This window comes from Silene latifolia, chromosome 3, assembly GCF_048544455.1.
Source record: "Silene latifolia isolate original U9 population chromosome 3, ASM4854445v1, whole genome shotgun sequence".
Classification (NCBI taxonomy): Eukaryota; Viridiplantae; Streptophyta; class Magnoliopsida; order Caryophyllales; family Caryophyllaceae; genus Silene; species Silene latifolia.
This window is the reverse complement of record NC_133528.1, coordinates 43289194-43308108: the sequence shown is the minus strand read 5'-3', so window position 1 is coordinate 43308108 and position 18915 is coordinate 43289194. Positions and strand designations below refer to the sequence as shown.

General features: G+C 35.8%; 2 protein-coding genes across 2 annotated transcripts; one reads left to right on the top strand and one right to left on the bottom strand.

Annotated features, from left to right (window-relative positions):
• The first annotated feature begins 144 nt into the window (after positions 1 to 144).
• Positions 145 to 4619, top strand: LOC141649002 (replication protein A 70 kDa DNA-binding subunit B-like). The gene is made up of 8 exons (XM_074457706.1): positions 145 to 291; positions 369 to 528; positions 714 to 816; positions 908 to 1032; positions 1100 to 1178; positions 1251 to 1392; positions 1484 to 1592; positions 4216 to 4619. The coding sequence occupies exons 1-8, from the start codon at positions 145 to 147 to the stop codon at positions 4617 to 4619; spliced, it is 1269 nt and encodes a 422-aa protein (XP_074313807.1).
• Positions 4620 to 5626: 1007 nt separating this feature from the next.
• LOC141647594 (uncharacterized protein At4g14342) lies at positions 5627 to 8212 on the bottom strand. The gene is made up of 4 exons (XM_074455848.1): positions 8119 to 8212; positions 6267 to 6352; positions 6044 to 6167; positions 5627 to 5869 (listed from the first exon to the last, which is right to left on the bottom strand). Exons 1-4 carry the CDS (start codon positions 8122 to 8124, stop codon positions 5822 to 5824), a joined length of 264 nt encoding a protein of 87 aa, XP_074311949.1. The 5' UTR covers positions 8125 to 8212; the 3' UTR covers positions 5627 to 5821.
• Positions 8213 to 18915: the final 10703 nt, after the last annotated feature.

Here is an 18915-nt window from a genome sequence, read left to right as displayed (position 1 = left end):
ACTTCCTCGCCCAATCATATGTCAAGAAAAATAAGGAATGGAGTAATGTTTATGTTCTCATTAACTGCTTGCTATATTTTTTCTGTAAAAAGTTGTAAGATATAATTCATGTGTTACTTTAATACTCATACTTTGCAGAATACAATGAGTCCCCCAAGAATACCGCTTGCCTCAGTAACAGATCGTACGAAGAACTTTACTGTTGTTGTAAAACTTGAGGCCTTACTTGCATCAAGGAAATCATATCGTGGAGATCAGACACTTCAAAATTTACTGTTTACCGATAGAGAGGTATCACAATACTAAGAAAGTACATTTACGAAAAAAAATTTATAAGTACTTATTATCTATCTATAATTATGAAATAGGGAACGGAAATGCCCGGTGTAATATTTCAGGAAGATATTGGTGACTTTAAAGATATTTTACACGAAGGCCACGAATATGAAATTAAAAATCCTTTTGTCAAAATAATTCCTGAACAATTCAAATTCGGCAATCAAAATTACCAAATGCAATTAAAAGGAGGTTTGCATATAATTGACCTAGGTCCTACATAAACTAGAAGAACGTATTGGGTACCAGTGAATTCTGCAAATGAAAATCTCGAACGCAATGACATAATTGGTATATATTTCTACACTTATCTTAATTAACTACCTTTTCCATTTTATAAGCAATTCGTTTATCAATTATTTATTTCCTTTGTTCAGATTTATTAGGTATTGCAATTTATGTTCGATCCCTGAGACAAGCTGCAAGTACAGTAACCGGCAACGAATACGAGGCAAGAGATATTATAATCGTTGATCAAGTGTAAGAAAAAATTTCAACAAACTGTATTTTTTGCCTTTTTTTAAAATGTAATTTATAGATAAATATGTATTTAAATAAACTATTTATGCAGCATGAGACCAGTCGTGGTAACTGCGTGGCGTAACCTTGCTCTTGAGCCTGTTGAAAAAGTTGCACGCGCAATAGAATCACTACCCGTTATTCATATTACTCGTGTTAAGGCGTCCAGATATAGAGGTATATATACATAATATGTATTAAAATAGATTTTAGAAAAACATATGATAACCTTTTATATACGCAGGTGGATCTTGGGGTACGACTAAATTCTCTGCTCTAAGATTAAACAGCACTGACGCAGCCGCAGAAGACCTACGCATCTGGTAAATTTTCTTTTTTTTTTAAATACATTTGTAGTTCATATTTAAAATTACGAAAATGTAACGTAAATATAGGGCAACAAACAACATAGAAGCGATTCAACATGTTCGTCATAATTTTCCAGCAAACGTTTTCGGAGAAAGTTTATCAGAGCCGAGTGCGTCAGACGAAAGCTTAGAAACGCTTGTGCCTATTAGCTCCCTTGCAAATCAAGAGGTAATCCTTTACGTAAATATATTCAACTATATAATTTGTCACATTTTATCTTTACCATATGTTTAATTTTTTTTTGACAGTAAATTTGTAGGCAAACAGAACTATACTAGTGAAAGGAAAGATAACATCTATCACAAATCCCGATAATTTTATATACAACTCCTGCAATACGTGTAGAAATTCTACTACAGTCGAAAGCGGTGAGCACTTCAGATGTGAAGCTTGGCGAACACCACACGAAGGCATTTCTAAGTCGACGTAAGTGAAAACTCAGTAAATAGCTTAATTACAATGATACTCTACATTTATATAGGAAATCTAACAATTTTTATCTTGATTTATAATAGATGTGCTCTACGAATCATTTTCACCGACGACACAGGCGACACCCAGGGCCGTCCCTGGAGTTTTGGGGGCCCTGTGCGAAAATTTTTAGAGAGGCCCCTTACCTTATTACTAAAAGAAAAATGAGTAAAATGTATTTTAACTATTGTGGAGAATTTTTATTTTTTGGTGCAATTATGGAGAATTTTTAATTTTTGGTGCAATTATGGAAAGTTTTTATTTGAAAGGCATTTTTAGAAGAAATCCAAATACAATTACAAATTTATTTTCAAGTTTTACAATATCAAATAAGTAGCATAGTGGGTGGTCAATCAATCTACTATGCAATAATGCGCAGGTTCGATTCCCCCTAACTGCATTTTGCTAATAATTTAATTCCAAAAGAACTTCTGCAAATGTATAGCTAATAATTTAATTCCAAAAGAACTTCTGCAAATGTATAAATTTATCAAAATAAAACAGGTGGTAAGAATCGAACCCGGAACTATCAAGTCGAATTAAAAAGCTTCTAACCACTGAACCATACTTACATTCATGCTTATAAATGGCGCTTCAATAATATTAACTTACTACAGCATGTTACGCGAGATTGGGCCCCTTCAATTTGGGGGCCCTGTGCGGTCGCACCACTTGCACGTGCCTTGGGCCGGCCCTGGCGACACCCGCATAACTTTGTATGATTCGTTAGCCGAAGTTATTCTAAAGAGAACTGTCGACCAACTTGCAGCTTTACCGACGGAGGTTTTTTGCCTTCTCTTATTTCTTCATTTACCTAAAATATGAAAACAGATTACTATTTTTTTTCAGTCTAACATTATTTACTATTATCTTATCATTTTAGGATCGACATTCAGTAATTGATGAAACTCTTACTAGAACAAAGGACCAAGACTTTGTTATAAAGATGGTTTCATACAAGAAATCCGGTACAGTCGGACATGTGCGTTTCAGTCCCCAACAAATTACGGAAGCAAATGTGTAGTTCAAAAAATTAGTTGTAAACGTTTTATGGTTTCTTTTTTTCAACGGCAGACTGTTTCCTTTCGGTTTGTAAAATAAAAATTCGTATTTTTTTTAAATCCACTGTATTATAAATAATTTTCCTTTTTTTTTCCTGTTCAAAAAATAACTATGTAAATAAATAACCCCTTTTAAATAAGATGTTATTTCTTTTCCTTCACTTTTTTTTTCAACAGATTTTACCAACTGTACTTAATATTTTTTGAATGAAGGGTATCTAATATGCAAACTACGCTTCAACAGTGTTTTCGTTTTACAGATTTGACGCATGAGTCATAATAGTATATATTTGATCCGAGTCGTAATTCGGTAACAATTGACAGAAATTTTTTCCTCAGATCTTAGGGTTATATGTAACCATTACGGAACACTATTATCAATCCACTTGCTCTATTACCTACATGTTGTATTAACATGTATGAAATGAAATATTGTTTCTTGTAGAAAATTATTAAAGTAACACATTTTCTTAAAAATCTCTCCACCGCAGAGATATAAAAACATAAAAGAGAAAACATAAGTTGGTTAAACACAATTAACGCATGAATATAGCACCATAAAAAGAATAAATATTTCTCAATCACAATAACATTCTTGTATATCATATCGATTAACTCTGGCTTTCTTTTTTTGTGTCGTTGAAAGAAAGAAAAAAAATACTTAAACAGAATTTTTAAAACTACTAATATTTTAACATAATATATATAACGCTTACCTCTAATTTTAACAAAAAATGCATTTTAATATTATATTATATTTTATAAAAATAAACTCGAATACGTTACACATGCTTAACTAATAACAACACCAATAAAAAAAATTCCAGAAAAAATAGTACATCAATACTTATTAGGTAAAAACCATTTTCTTACTGCTAAATCACTCGCGTTTACATCATCTTCTCCGAAAAATCTATACTATAGACATAACTATTATCGACTCATATAAATCTTTTTTTTTCAAAAAAAAAAACCGAAAATTGTGTTACCCAAAAATTAGGATGGCTTGCCACGTTATTTTATGAAAAAACAATAAACATAAACGTACAGTCCAAGTGATAAACAAAATAACGTATAGTTAATATTGCATACTCATATAAATCCAGTTTCGATAGAAACAAAAACATAAGTTAATCCAAAAATTACGGTTGTTTAACATGTCATTTTATGAAAGAACAATAAACAGACACGTGCATTCCAAATGGCAATCGAAGTAACACACCAGCTAATTTCGCATGCACTTAAATTTCTCTATAAATACAAATCATGGAATTGCCGATTAAAAATCGATAAGCATAGCAGGACATATCGTAATGGGTATTATTTTTCATCTATACTTTTTAAATTAGTTTTACTTCGTTACTATTTATCTCATGCATCTTCGCGTTTATGTTCAATATATAAGACTGATTAAATCTTATATTAAATTACACTGATTTTATTATTTTATTTGTTTCAGATTCATCAGAAATACAACGTCGTCCAGTTGAAGTTAACATAAAGATTATGTTAAATGATATACTAAAGCAACTTAACCTGTCTACTGCGGAATTTGGCATTCACGCAGTAACTGAAGACGAACAAAAAGCATACGTTCAAATAAAAGTCCTTGGCGCGCCTTCAGAAATGTTAAAAATTATCGGATCACCGTCGAAACTTTTAGGCCCATCTCAGCAAAACTGTGCGAGAAAAGCTATCAAATTTCTGCAGGATTTGTATAAGTTTGATGTTTTGGATTTTAATTACTATGACCTACAACTGATTAAGCATAACTACAATACGTTGAGGACTGAATACTACATGGTCACCGGAGAGGCGCTAGCACCTGAACTTGAACTTCTTTCAATTTCAGCTGACGAATGAGAATCTAAAAAATATGGCTGTATCAAATCTATAATGTTAATAAGATATAAGGGATACAATAATATTGTATAATATATCCCATATATGTTTTATGTATGCTTAAATAAAATAGTTGCACCTGAACTTGAACTTCTTTCAATTTCAGCTAACGACTGAGAATCTAAAAATATCGCTGTATCAAATCTATAATGTTAATAAGGTATAAGCGATACAATAATTGTACAATATATCCCATATATGTTTTATGTATGCTTAATTATACTCCCTCCATTCAACTCCACTTTACAAGTATTCTATTTCCGTCCATTCAACTCCACTTTACAGGTTTCCTTATTTGGACATGTAAAAGACCTTTCTATCCTTATTGAAAATCTATATTTACAAAAAATGCCATTCATACCCCACACAAATCCACCATAAAACTCACCTTTATATTTTTTTAATATCTTTAACCCCACCATTCCCTTTCCCTATGTACTTTTAATAGTTTTTTTAATCCGTTTCTTAATACCCGCGCAAAAAGCAATGTTGCAAAGTGGAGTTGAATGGAGGGAGTATATAAATAAAATAAAAATGTCAATATTTTGACCATTTAGTAGCTTGAATAACTACAGTATAAACAACCGCAACGAAATAACGTTCGATATCGCGTGCGCAATTTCAACTAGTCTTCTAAAAGGCAAAAAAATAGTGTAGAGCAAATCTAAACATAACCATATTTGTAGGTTTATACTTAGGTTTGTGTAACACCATCTAACCTGTGACATAAAAATAATGTGTTGAGACATAAAAATACTTGGGACTTGCAATCTTCTAATAATTGCAACCTGGTCATGCGTCCAATTGACGTTTTAGTTGCATAGTACCTTACCAATTACCATGCATCACTAAGTCAAAAGGTTACTGATTGTAAACTGAGCTCCGAGCTGAAGTTTCAACAGACCATGGTAGCAAATTGGCAACGACATCACATAGCAGTCAAGACAAACAATCATACAGCAATCAAATAAAGGAACATGGTTTTAATAATAACGAACATCTTATGAATCCAAGATATCATCATAAAGACAAATCAAACAAGAGGAGACCATAGTTTTGGAATTACATGAGATCGATCTATCTCTATCCGTGAGAAAAATCCGATAATAGTACATGGTAGAAGTACCCTATGACTCATGCTCAAGACACCTTAACATCGTTGATCAGTCATCTTCTCTTTCAGGAGGTAGACCACACGGCAGCAGCATTTTCTGCAGGAAATAAAAAAAATTTAGTGTCAGCCAAAATCCCTCGAAGGTAAGACTCAGAAATCAACATATTAAAATCACCATCAATGTTGGTTTAGGAGGCTAGGGACCAGCACCCAAAGTACAATGAAACATCAACAAAAAAAAAATGAAAGACCATGAGACTTAGGGACAAACCTGCATAAAGTTGTATCGCTCCCTTCCTATTGATTCATTTTCGGCAATAGCAAAGTATGCAAGCATAGGGTAGTGTCCAATATACGAAGCATAGCTATCACGTTGGATGTTAACTGCCCATTCACTGCGCATTTCAAAAAGTGAAACAATCAGATGCACATCAACCAACAAGAAGCAGAGCAAGACAAAAATATCCAAGGAGTTCTAAAAGTAGAGATCTTACAATCTATTCATATCAGCATGTCCAGTCCCAACATATTTTGCCTGGAGGTGCTCAAGTTGAGAATTGATGTTAAATCTATCACTGGCCTGCGAATACAAAAAACATTCATCAACAACTGTAGTTAAGTCTACTCTATATGTACAGAAAAGTCAAAACTTCGAACGGGATTTACAATCACCATGGTGATTCACTATGTCAAGAACCAGGATACTTTATTTAAGTATTTAACAATCATCACAATCCTTGCGTTCATGAAATTCCAAGACCAACAGAAAGAAAATTAAATTTCAGACATATAGTACTTTTAAGAACCAACCAAATTAGGAAATGAAATCAGAAACGGCTTTCACAGGAGGACAAAAGATTGTTGGATACAGTTTGGTAGGGATATGCTACACCGAAAATTCTTATCACCTTGCGTACCTGTGTTTGATAATTGTACTAAAGACACGGACCAAGGATTACACTTTTACCCTTTATTTTCGAACTAGAAGTAAAATTTTTATAAAACAATATAGATCACTCTGTCGCTAGGACACTCACTTGTGTCACATACTAAACGGGACTGAAGCTCATAAGAAAGAATGTCAACACATAGGTGTATAATTGATAAATTCTGAGAAAGTAGCTAATCACATTAACAAGCCAAACTGCGGCACTTTTTTTTCCCTGAGAAAATCATTTAGGCCTTGTTTAAATACAAGAATTGGAGGGAAACGGAAGGGAGGGTAGGGGAGGGGGAGGAGGAAAGGGAAGGATGGGGAGGGGAGGGGAAAATAGGAAGAGCAGTTTTCCCTCCAAATCTCCTTTGTTGGAGGGAAATAACTTGGCTTGGAGGAAGGAAATGGAGGGGCCCATTTTGTTTCCCTACACCTCTACTTTGCTATCCAAACAGAGGATATCCAAATCCCTCCCCTCCATTTCCGTTCAAATCCACCTATCCAAACAAGACCTTAGAGTATTCCTACCGGTGGTAAGAAAATGATTTTCAAGAATTAAGAAAGTTCTTTGTCTCCTGGAGTTGAGGGTGGATTTAACATAACAGAGTCCTTGTCTTGGAATTTGGCCTTACTCTCAAAGTGGATCAAGCAACTTCGCTCTAAAAGAGGCGGCATTTGGTTTCAGTAGCTTACTGTTAATAATCTTCCAAATGAGATTTTCTTAATGTCTCTGTAAAAGATAACAGCTCTGCAGGCCAGAGTTTTGTCTCATATGCTATCTCCGTTGTTCAACATTGTGTCGGATGGGATGGGGGTGGGATCCTATACCCAAACTGCATACGGGTTCCTCAGGGAAAAGCTGTAATAGTGAGGATAGGATAAATTGTCTCAACTTATAATCCAGTGGTTTGTCCTCATAAAGGGTTTCTTTGAAGAACTCGCTTATTCGTATTCTCTTATGGATGAATAAACCATAAACATATTAACACCTATGCAGTACCAACTACCAACTGGAATAAGCTTAGAACTTCCAAACTGAAGTGCTCCAACTACTTTCCGTCACAGTCATTTGTTTACCTTTTATATTCATTGTAATGGGCATTTTAAAGGGTAACCAAATGATTGGGACGGAATGAGTAACATGAAACCCAATCCATAGTATATGAGGAGATGAATTGAATTCACGATGGATACATCGAAAATATCAGACTATCATAGTATCATAACTTTAGAAACAATGCAATTCCAATTAAACCTAACAAATTTCATTATCTTCTAAAGAAACCAATTTCATTATCTTCTAAAAAATTAGGGTTAGGGTTTGTTGACAAAGAAGTAAAACAAGAAAAAAGAGAATTAAACAAGGTGTAAAGCGAAAGATGGAGAGGGAGAAATAAGGAAGGTGGTAGTACCTGCATATTGACGACTTGAGATCTGGTGGGAGTGAGTACAAACTGGCAGACGATTTTGGGGGAGGTTTAAATATGGATACACCACCGACTCTTTGCTTTTTTTTTTTTTTTTTTTGAAGGGGACTCTTTGCTTTTTTATACGCTCAATTTCCCCACTTTTTTTTTTAGTAATTTATTTTCGCAGTACATTTTTTATTCAATACACTACTTTTTTTCCACAAAACTTTCCATTTACCTACCCTTCAATGAAAAAAGCTCAAAAAAACCCTATTCTCCCAATTCCTAATTACTCTATAGAAACTTTTCAAATCAATCCAATGCATAAAATGTACCAAATTAGTTTCACTTGCACCAAATTAATCTTTGCAATTTTTTTTATTTTTTTTTTTACAGCGGTAAAGAAAAGTTAAGCACCGACACCAAACACTCATGACCCTCTTGGCAAGGTCATGAGCAACCTTATTAAAACGCCTAGGAATAAAGCTAAACCACAGATAGTGAAAGAAAGGAAATAAACGACTCATATCATCCAGGAGCCCTTTAGTGAGATGATGTTCCATCTCTACTCCCGCCAGCTGAAGTAACAGTTGCAAACAGTCCGAGGAAACCTCCAAGTGAAGGATCCCCTGTTCACGTGCCCAACCCAAAACATCCCTGAGACCCAGAGCTTCGGCTTGCAACGCAGATTCGGCATTCACCTTAACACTTCTTGAGGAGAGAGGAGCACCATCATGAGCGTAAGCAACCCACCCAAAAGCTGCATTCCTTACGGATTTCCCCTGCATCCACCACAGCCTTAACTGAAGCACATGATGTTGCCCCACCAACCACATAGAAAGATCGCCCATCTCGAACACCTTGTGAGTCCTGAAGATCACAACCCCCCCCCCCCCTCCAAGAAAAAAAAAAACTTATTTCCACAGTCCCCATATCAATCGCCCTCATGATTGTATCAACTGTGTTCGTCAACAGGCCAAAGAACATTTGAGGATGAAGCCGCTCTCCTTGAAATAAAATCCTATTACGAGCAGTCCACAAACACCACAAAGTGGCCATAAACTTAATCATTTTAGCTTCCTCATCCTCCATTTTTCCAAGATAAGTCACCCAATTAATGATCCACTCATCAATATCCATGGGGGAGCAACAATTGCTGCGAATACCTAGGACCGAGCAGGCCCAGATGCGCCTTGCAATACTACAATCCCGAAACATATGTGCCCTTGTTTCAATAACCTCCTCACTCATGGAACAGAGTTTACAAGTTGGATCCACCGGGATATTCCTTCTTGCAAAACCACACCCCATGGGAAGCGAATCAGTTAAAAGTCGCCATAGAAACACCTTCCACGATTGCGGATCCGGTAATTTCCAAAGTTTTCTCCCACAAAAGCTAATTCCTAAACCATTAATCCGAGTTTTGTCCTTTATACTCCCATGTATCATCATAAATCTACTAAACACAATCCCATAACCATTTTTGACCGAATACACTCCATTACTTGTATGTTTCCAGTAAATACTGTCTCGTAATTGTGAAGCACAGATAGGGATGGCCAGGATATTATCCACAACATCCTTGTGGAACAGGTACCTAATTAATCAACCCTTTATTCCAACGTCCATCAGCCAAACGGAGATCCTTGACCTTCATATCTTTCAAGCCAACATTTCCAGGTAACAGAGCTTCAACACTTGGTTCAGGGATCTCACCATTCACCCAGGAATTCCAAATATTAAGACTAGACTCAATCCCCGGTTTTCACGAAACATTGTGAGAGATAAGATCTAATCCATAACGAAGGCTCCTCACCCCCTCCCCCCCCCCCCCAAGACACATTACTCTGCTTATTATACGCCAACCCAACTTGCATCCCTTGCCTGCCAAAAAGCTTAGCTCGAAAGACCCTACAGAAAATAGACTCCTGACCCGACACAATACGCCAAGCCTGCTTAGCCAGCAGGGCTTGATTCAAGCATTCGATATTACGCATTCCAAGCCCACCGGAACTCTTCGGCAAACTTAGGAAATTTCTACTACATCAATGAGTACTCTTCCCAGACTTACATCCAGCCCACCAAAAATGTGATAACAAAGAATTAATTTTGCTAGTCACACTTACCGGAATTTTAAAAACCGATAGAAAGTAATTAGAAATATTTGATAAGACGGATGAAATTAGGGTAAGCCTTCCTGCCACTACTACATTTAGATTCTATAGCAACACTTTGCTATTGTTGCATAATGTCATATAAATGTTGCAATAGAGTTTATGCAACACTTAATCAAGTGCTACATCAGGTCTTGTTGCATTAGGTCATTGCAACGCTTAATGCAACACTTTTGAAAAGTGTTGCATTGGTCATGTTTATGCAACGCTTTTTCAATTGCAAAGGCAATATTTTTTATCTTCTAATGCAACATTTCTTAAAAAAAAGCAACACTTCCTGAACTAATGCAATACTTTTCATGTTGATAAGAAACACTTATATGAAATTAATGCAACATTTTTATTTTGGAAACGCAACACTGGTTACGTCCCAAAACAACACTTATAATAAACAAATGCAACACTAATTTATTCAAAAACAACACTTAATAAAGTGCAACGACATAAGGACTTTTAAGGCACGCAACAATTGTAATTCTCTCTAATTGTGCATTCAATTGATTCAGTCTCAAAAATATATGTCAATTACATTTCAAAAAAGGATCAAAAGTAGAACTTCGATCGCAAATGTTCAATTATTTAACTAAAACAAATATAACAACTGTTTAAATAGAACAAATAATAATTCTTAACGACGACTATTTGAAAGCTACTAATTATAAGTCTTCATTCTTGTATTGTGAGCATATATATGTTGCCAACCGGACAAAAAATCAACCCGTCATCATTGTTAATACCTCAAATGCAACCTGTAACATAAAAAATAGAACATTATTAGATTTGAGGATTCAAAGGCTCAATAGGCATGGATGATACGTCACACTTAATTATCACGAAATAATAAATAATGCATTAAAGAACAACTAATTAACAAGGACGTGCAGAAAATAGAGTACGTGATTGTACACAAGATGTAGCCTATGTGAAACGTTTGAGTTTGATCTGCAAAGGTAGGCTGTCCACCATAATAATCACACCAAAGACTCGAGACCCTCTGTTCTCGAGATGACTTTACAAGAGACTGGTCTTGTTGTTCCCTTGTAACACCAAATCGCTTGCAATTTCTGAACTACATATAATCTAAAACAATAAAGTAAATAATGAATTACACAACTACTTTCATTGATATTGTTACTCTTCCGAGAGGAGTATCCATATCTACACCATTGCTTTTGACATAATTTTATTTTATTTTACTGATTGAATGACAATGAAGCATCAAGAGTGTTATACTTGAGTAAATACTTAGCGGCATTTGAAACATTTCAAATTGGTGTTCATCATTAAATTTAGGGTTTACCACTAATAGTAAAGTCGTTCGAAATCAAGATAACCATGCCATTCTTTGTTCAACAAATTTAATAATAAACCATGTACCAAAAGGTCCAGAAAAGCATAAAAAAGAACGGCTTATGATTCAAATGCATAGCATAAATATATGATAGACAGCACGCTCATAGCTTCCATGCGTAACTTGTTACCAGGCCCATTGTGAATACTGTTTAACTCTAATAATTTGCATCATAAGTTCCAATCATAAGAAATGATGATTAGGACAAATAAAAAATGAATATACTCAAATTAGGTGCTCTACTTAATTAACATCTTCAACCTTGATCCTATCAGCTATCAAGCAGGCCCTCTAAAATATAAAATGCAAATTAAGTGAACGCAGCCAACCCCACTATCCAGATGCATGCTAGATGAGGTCTTTGTCATGAAAGAACATTATCACTTTGAAAGAAAAAATTGAAAGTCATGTAACATAAAGCATTTATTTTTGGTCCAATACTACTACAACAAAGTCCACTAAAGTAATAAAAACTACAAGCGACCTAAAGCAAAAGACCAGTTTATACCGAGAAGTTCACCCGTATAGCTACAAGCCTACAACTATCGGGTTCAAGTATTCACAATCATTATCTCTAGGTAACACAAGTCCCTGGCCAATGTCTTAACACTAAAGTATTTGCATCCAGAGAGTATGTAAGAAACTTATTAAGGGTGAATAGAGCACCTGAATAGTTTGATTCATCATCCATCAAGGACCAAACAAGGGTGGTCGGTTGCCACAGCCATCCTCACATAAGCTCGGACACACATGCGATGTCGGAACAACATTATCATTATCACAGAAAAAAAAAAATTGAAGGCTGTCTAACATAAAGCATTTATTTTTGGTGAAATACTACAACAAAATCCACTAAAATAAAAACTACAAGCAGCCTAAAGCAAAAGACCAGTTTTATACCAGAAGTTCACCCGTATAGCTACGAGCCTACAACTATCAGGTTAAGCCTCCAAACTTGACCAATCAATAATAAATTGATAAAATTATGTAACAAATATCCAACATTTAAAAGCAACTTATAATGTCTTCTAAGAGAGAGAATCAATATCACAATTTGAAGTGATAACACAACCACCTAAAAAAAATTGTGTGCATTTTTAGTTTAGAACTATAAGTTATACTCCGTAACACTCACAAAAATCATGAGTAATAGTTATAAGTCGTGCGACTTTATCCAATGGTTAGAAATTTTCTACAATAGAACCGGGAAAGTAAAGGGTGAAAAATACAGGTTTTTGATACTTTGCAATTTGTTTGGGTTCAAACTCTTAATGATAAGGTAGATGCAAAATTACAAAGTCAGTTATCTTAATTCAAAAGCTCATGAGAAAGACTTAAATTTAGTTTCCTCAACCCGTCATTTACATGAGCCCTTGGGTCTTGAAATATATACCAAATAACTCTTGTTGATTTATAATCTAATTAAACATGGACGCAATCTTAACATAATCATTGCAAGGATTTTGAACATACCTTAATGACAGATAAGGTCACTTAGTAGCACCAAATAAGGTCCCCGCAACATTTAGATTTTACTGTGAAATGCAATGAGCAAATCAATTCGTGCTCCCTACACTGTAAGAAAGGGATATTAGAAACCGTAGTTGCTCACTTGCTCCTAAAACTCAACCTATCAATTGAAATGATGAACGAACAATCCCAATAACTAATAGATATCATTATTATACATACCAAAGATGACAGATCTGCATCAATTGATTAAGCATAACAGTAGGTCTCATAAGAGACAGTAGGTCTCATGAGAGACAATAGGTCTCATTATTATACATACCAAAGATATGTGATGTACAATGGATCAACAAAATATTTAGCATAACCATTAAACTATACTGTAGAAAACAATTGTATACTCCCTAACGTAAACATGAATCACAAGATACCAAACAATAATTTAAGACACAAATCTTCAACTAAAAATAAAAAAGAAGAATAAAGGCTGCGCTTAATTATAGGTTTAACTTTGGCAACCAAAAAGAAATGAAAGGTGGGTACATACATCTGCCGATCTGCCCATCTTCCCACTTCTCGGCTTCTATAACAATTGTGCTATCTAAAATTAGTAAGTCTCCTTAAGACGGTAGTATAAAAGAAAGGTGGGTGCATACACCTGCCCATCTACATACAATTGATATGTACTTGATCCGTCTTACCGTCTTAAGGAGACTTAACGGATACTATAATACTAAAACCTGAAGTTCAGGCAATCCGATCGTAATCACCAAAAATCTATCAGTGACTTAATATTGATCCCGGGTTCCTAAAAAATAATTACGGAGTACAAAAAATCAAACTTAAGCCCACTATGTTCATCTCTTCGAAAGTCGTAATTGATCATCAACAATCAAGAATTATAAAAATTAAATACGCTATGAAGAACAAAGTAGAGAACTTGAATCAATCGAAAAGAGAGAAATAGTTGTCATCATAAAAAACCTAAGGGAAAGTTAATAACCAATCGATTAATCATCAGAAAAATATGGAGAAAAAATAAAATCAAAACCAATTAGAAGTAGATATAGCAAATTACCTAAAACAATATGTTAATTTCATGGTGAAGTGAGTGCGAATAGTGAAGGAGCCGGTAGAAGATTTGGTGTATGTTCCATGTATATGCATTAAACAGAAAGCTACAAAATGAATTGATAGAAGGCGCCGAAGAAAAATGGGGATCTCTAATCTATATACTCAATATACTCCATATTTCTCCTAATTAGGGTTAAGTAAAGTGGTGCGGTTGGGCGGGAAAAAATTAGCTGATGAGAAGACACGTGTCCAGATTTATGGGTAGTGGTTCTTGTTTTTAATTTAGTATAGATAGATATAGATATAGATTGACATTGAATGAATGAATGTGTGAGTTGCGCCGCAAAATGTGGTTTTTTAATTTTTCATTTTTCATTTCACAATAGTTAAGCGGTAAAACCAAAAAGTTAAAAAATTTTAGGGTATATATTACTTATGTGACAAAAGTGTTGCTCAAGTGTTGCTACAAAATGCAACATTTGTATAAGACCGTTGCATTTACAGTAATACATTGCAACACTTCTCTCAAAGTGATGCCTTATATAAGTAAAAGCAACATTTTTAATTAAAGCGTTGCTTAATTAACTAAAAATTGCAACACAAACCGTAAGTGTTGCATACAAAATGTTGCATTACGTCTATTTTTGTAGTAGTGTGCTGGTGAGAGAAAAATCCCATTCCAGGATGAAACACGCTTCATAACATTATCAATAAGCCCCGTAAATAAATCACGCTTTGAGCCTTGAAATTCCGTAGGGAGCCCAAGATATTTACCAATCCTTTTATTATGCCGAATATTGAGAACCTGCAAACATACTCTAGCCTGGTTCAACTTTGTGCTTGGACTAAATAGAATTCCCGACTTGGCGTCAATAATCCGTTGGCCAGAAGCCTTGCAATAGGAATCCAAGATCGCCTTCAAACGATGTACAGAATTAGCAGCGTCATGAAAAAAGAAAATCGCATCATGCGCAAAGAAGAGATGCGTCAAAGGTGGGACCTCTCTACATAATCTAATACCATGTAACAACCCTTGATTATGTGCTTGTATCACCTTCCCATACAGCACCTCCATGCAAAGGATAAAGAGGTAAGGCGATAATGGATCTCCCTGACGAAGGCCACTTTTTGGCTTAAAAGAATCAAGAGGTGAGCCATTAAACAACACCTCATGCGACACCAAAGTTACACAATTCATGATCAACTGAATCAAATTCTCGGGAAAGCCAAACTTATACATAACCATCTCGAGAAAATTCCACTTAACTCTATCGTAAGCCTTGCTCATATCCGCCTTAAAAACAAACCTACCATGCTTGCCACGTTTGCGTCCATTAATAGCATGAATGGCCTCATGGGCTAACAGGATATTGTCACTAATAAGTCTTTCCGGGACAAAGGCATTTTGAAACTCTCCTACCAACGAACCCATCACCTTGGCCAACCGGTTGGCGATGCATTTGGTAATAATTTTCATGAAGACATTACAAAGACTAATAGGGCGATAATCTTGCACCACTTCTGGATTCCCACCCTTAGGTATGAGGGAGATAAAAGTTCGATTAGTTTCCCTTAGCACTCTCCTAGAGTTAAGCACAAAAAGTGCAGCCTTAATAAAGTCCCTTTTTATGAAACCCCAACATTTTTGAAAGAAAACTGCTGGAATACCATCAGGGCCAGGTGATTTAAGCGACCACATTTGAAAAACCGCAGTCCTCACCTCCTTAGCTGTAAACGGTTTCCGTAACCAATCTGCATCATCATTTGTAATACGTTTCGTTAGACCCTGAAAGATCTCGTCCTCATCCTCGACATCCAAACATTCATCTTCTACCAACGACGAGTTAGCCTCATATAATTCCATAAAGTATCGTTGAAATGTCATACCCACCTCACCTGAGTCATACAACCAGGATCCATATTCACGTTTAATCCCATAGATGAAATTTCTCCCTGCTCTGCCTTTAACCCAATTAAAAAAGTATTTTGTGCAAGTATCTCCATCAACAGTCAGCGGAGTTTAGCTCTCTGCTTCCAAAAACTAGCTGCAGCTTTGGCAAAATCTCGCACCTCCTCGTCTACCTTAGAATGTTCCTCATCTTTGCCTTCCCGTATTGCTAAATCCATCCGCTTCTCAAGTCAATTATCAAAGTCCTCCCATTTTTGTTTCCAAACATGCCTCTTATCAAGCACCCAGGTTTTCACTCTTTGTTTAACCACAGCTAGTTTCTTAGTAACCCGAAAAGCAGGAGAGCCCACAATATTCACGGACCAAGCCTTCCGTACTTCCATAACTCACTCCTTGTGCTCAAGTGCCCATGAATCCAGCTTATACGGTTTCTTATTTGCATTCGTTATTAGGTTAAGGTCCAACTCAATGGGGGCATGATCGGAAATTTGTATTGGATAATGTTTTAAACCAGTATTTGGAAAAAATGTAAACCAATCTTTAGACCCCATGGCCTTATCCAACCGTTCATACACACGGGCTTGCCCCTTTCGATTATTACACCATGTAAATCGAGGTCCTTTAAACGGAATATCAATTAACTCATTTCTAACACGCCACTTATTGAAAATAGAAGCACCATTAATCGTTGAGGAATTCATACTCCATTTATCACATGAAAACTCCACTTGGTTAAAGTCACCAACTATTAAGAATGGGCAATGAAATAATTCCATATAAGTTTCAAAAATATAATTTTTGAAAGTACATATGAAAAGTAGAGCATGCATTATGGAAATAAAAATATAATAAGTCTTAAGATTAAAACGGGTTACTTACATGTCACTTGCATAGATAAGCCAAGTTTGTTGTTAATATCTAGGTTTTTTTTTGTCTTATATATGTGAATGATAGTTATTTGACCCATTTCAAGCTTAATACGAATAGTCGTCTTAAATGAGAATTTGTGATAAAAATATATGTTTACATAATTAAGTGCAAAAACAAAAACACCCACTATGACGTGTTATTCATGTTCTTACATAAGAACAAAACTAAGAACAAGCAAAAAGATTGAGGGGTCATTTGGTTCAATTTATTGAAATGGAGTGGAATGGACTGTGATTTAAACTTATTGCAATGGACTTCGCGATTCGACAGGAGGTGGTGTGTGCGGATAATGAGGAGCTAAAGCGACATATTTTGACTGAAACACATAACACTTCATATTATGTGCATCCAGGGGAAATAAATTACATAAGGATCTTAATTAAAATTTCTGGTGGTCGGGAATGGAGAAAGAAGTTGCTGAGTTTATGGCTCGATGTTTGACTTGTCAAAGGGTGAAAGGCGAGCATAAGAGACCTCAAGGTAAGGTAAATTTATCATATATACCTGAATGGAAGTGAGAATCTATTTCCATGGATTTCATTGTGGGTTTGCCTCGCACACAAAAGGGAAATAATATGATTTGGGTGATAGTAGACCGACCGTCTTACTAAGACTGCTCACTTTATTTCAATGAAAGATACTTGGAGTAAGGCAGAGTTGACAAAGGCTTATTGCAAGAATGTTATGAAGCTGCATGGAGTGCCTAAAGACATTGTATCTGACAGAGACTCAAGGTTTATTTCAAAGTTTTGGCAGGAATTTCAGGATTTGTTGGGTACTAAGCTGAAAATAAGTACTGTTTTTCATCCAGGTACTGATGGGCAGACTGAGAGAACTATTCAGACTATGGAGGATATGTTGCGAGCATGTGTGCTAGAATTTGGTGGATCTTGGGAGGAGAGATTGGACCTAACGAAGTTTTCATATAATAACAGTTACCATGCTAGTATTAGGCTGGCACCGTTTGAGGCTTTGTATGAGAGGAAGTGCAGGAGTCCTGTATGTTGGGATGATGTTGTAACACCCCCACATACCAAGTTGCTTTACCAAGGACCACCCTAGCATGAGAAGCTGTTACCATCTCGGTTGCCCGAGGTTAGTATATCAAAAGTAACCATTCAGAAACATTTATTAAAGTATAATTTTTAACGATTACACCATCTTAAAGAAATACGAAAACGAAAGTGTATAAATCTCAATACATTGAAATCAAAAACATCTAAACTCGTAACAGCGGAAGCTAGACTCGAAGTGATGATATCCCATCCTCGTCCCCGCAGCTAAAGACAACCATCACCTGTCACAATCTGCTCACCATCCCCGAATGGATCACCACAGTTTTACAAAACAACAACGGGGTCAGTTCACTGCATAATCAAGATAAACAATATATAAGAAACATCCATGACAACTACTTTACAATCATCCTCCAATTCCAATCATGCCTCATATCTGACTACACACTCAAGGGTGTAGTCCTGTCAGATTACCTGCCGCAACAGATAATCCACACCGCCAGTGGGGGACCGCAGCCTTGCCCACCTAAGTCCCGCTCATCGCAACGAGCAACAACCCATGTCCATTAATGTGCACATTCCCCTTATGACGGGAACCACAAGGGGCGAATCAAGGACGTGAAGCCACTCCCTCAAGTGACTCCACTTAGTCGAGGACGCACCTCACCAATATAGCCAATCCACTACAATTCCAACAATCAATCAAGAAAGATAAGCCAACAACGATACTAATGTAACACCCCAGTTATTGAGAGTAAGGTTGTCCCACATCGGGGAATTGAAAAGGTTATGATATGTTTATAAGGGATTCCACCCACCACTTAGTAACAAGGCCTTGTGCTTTTGGGCTTAAGTGAGGACAAGTAATGGGCCCAA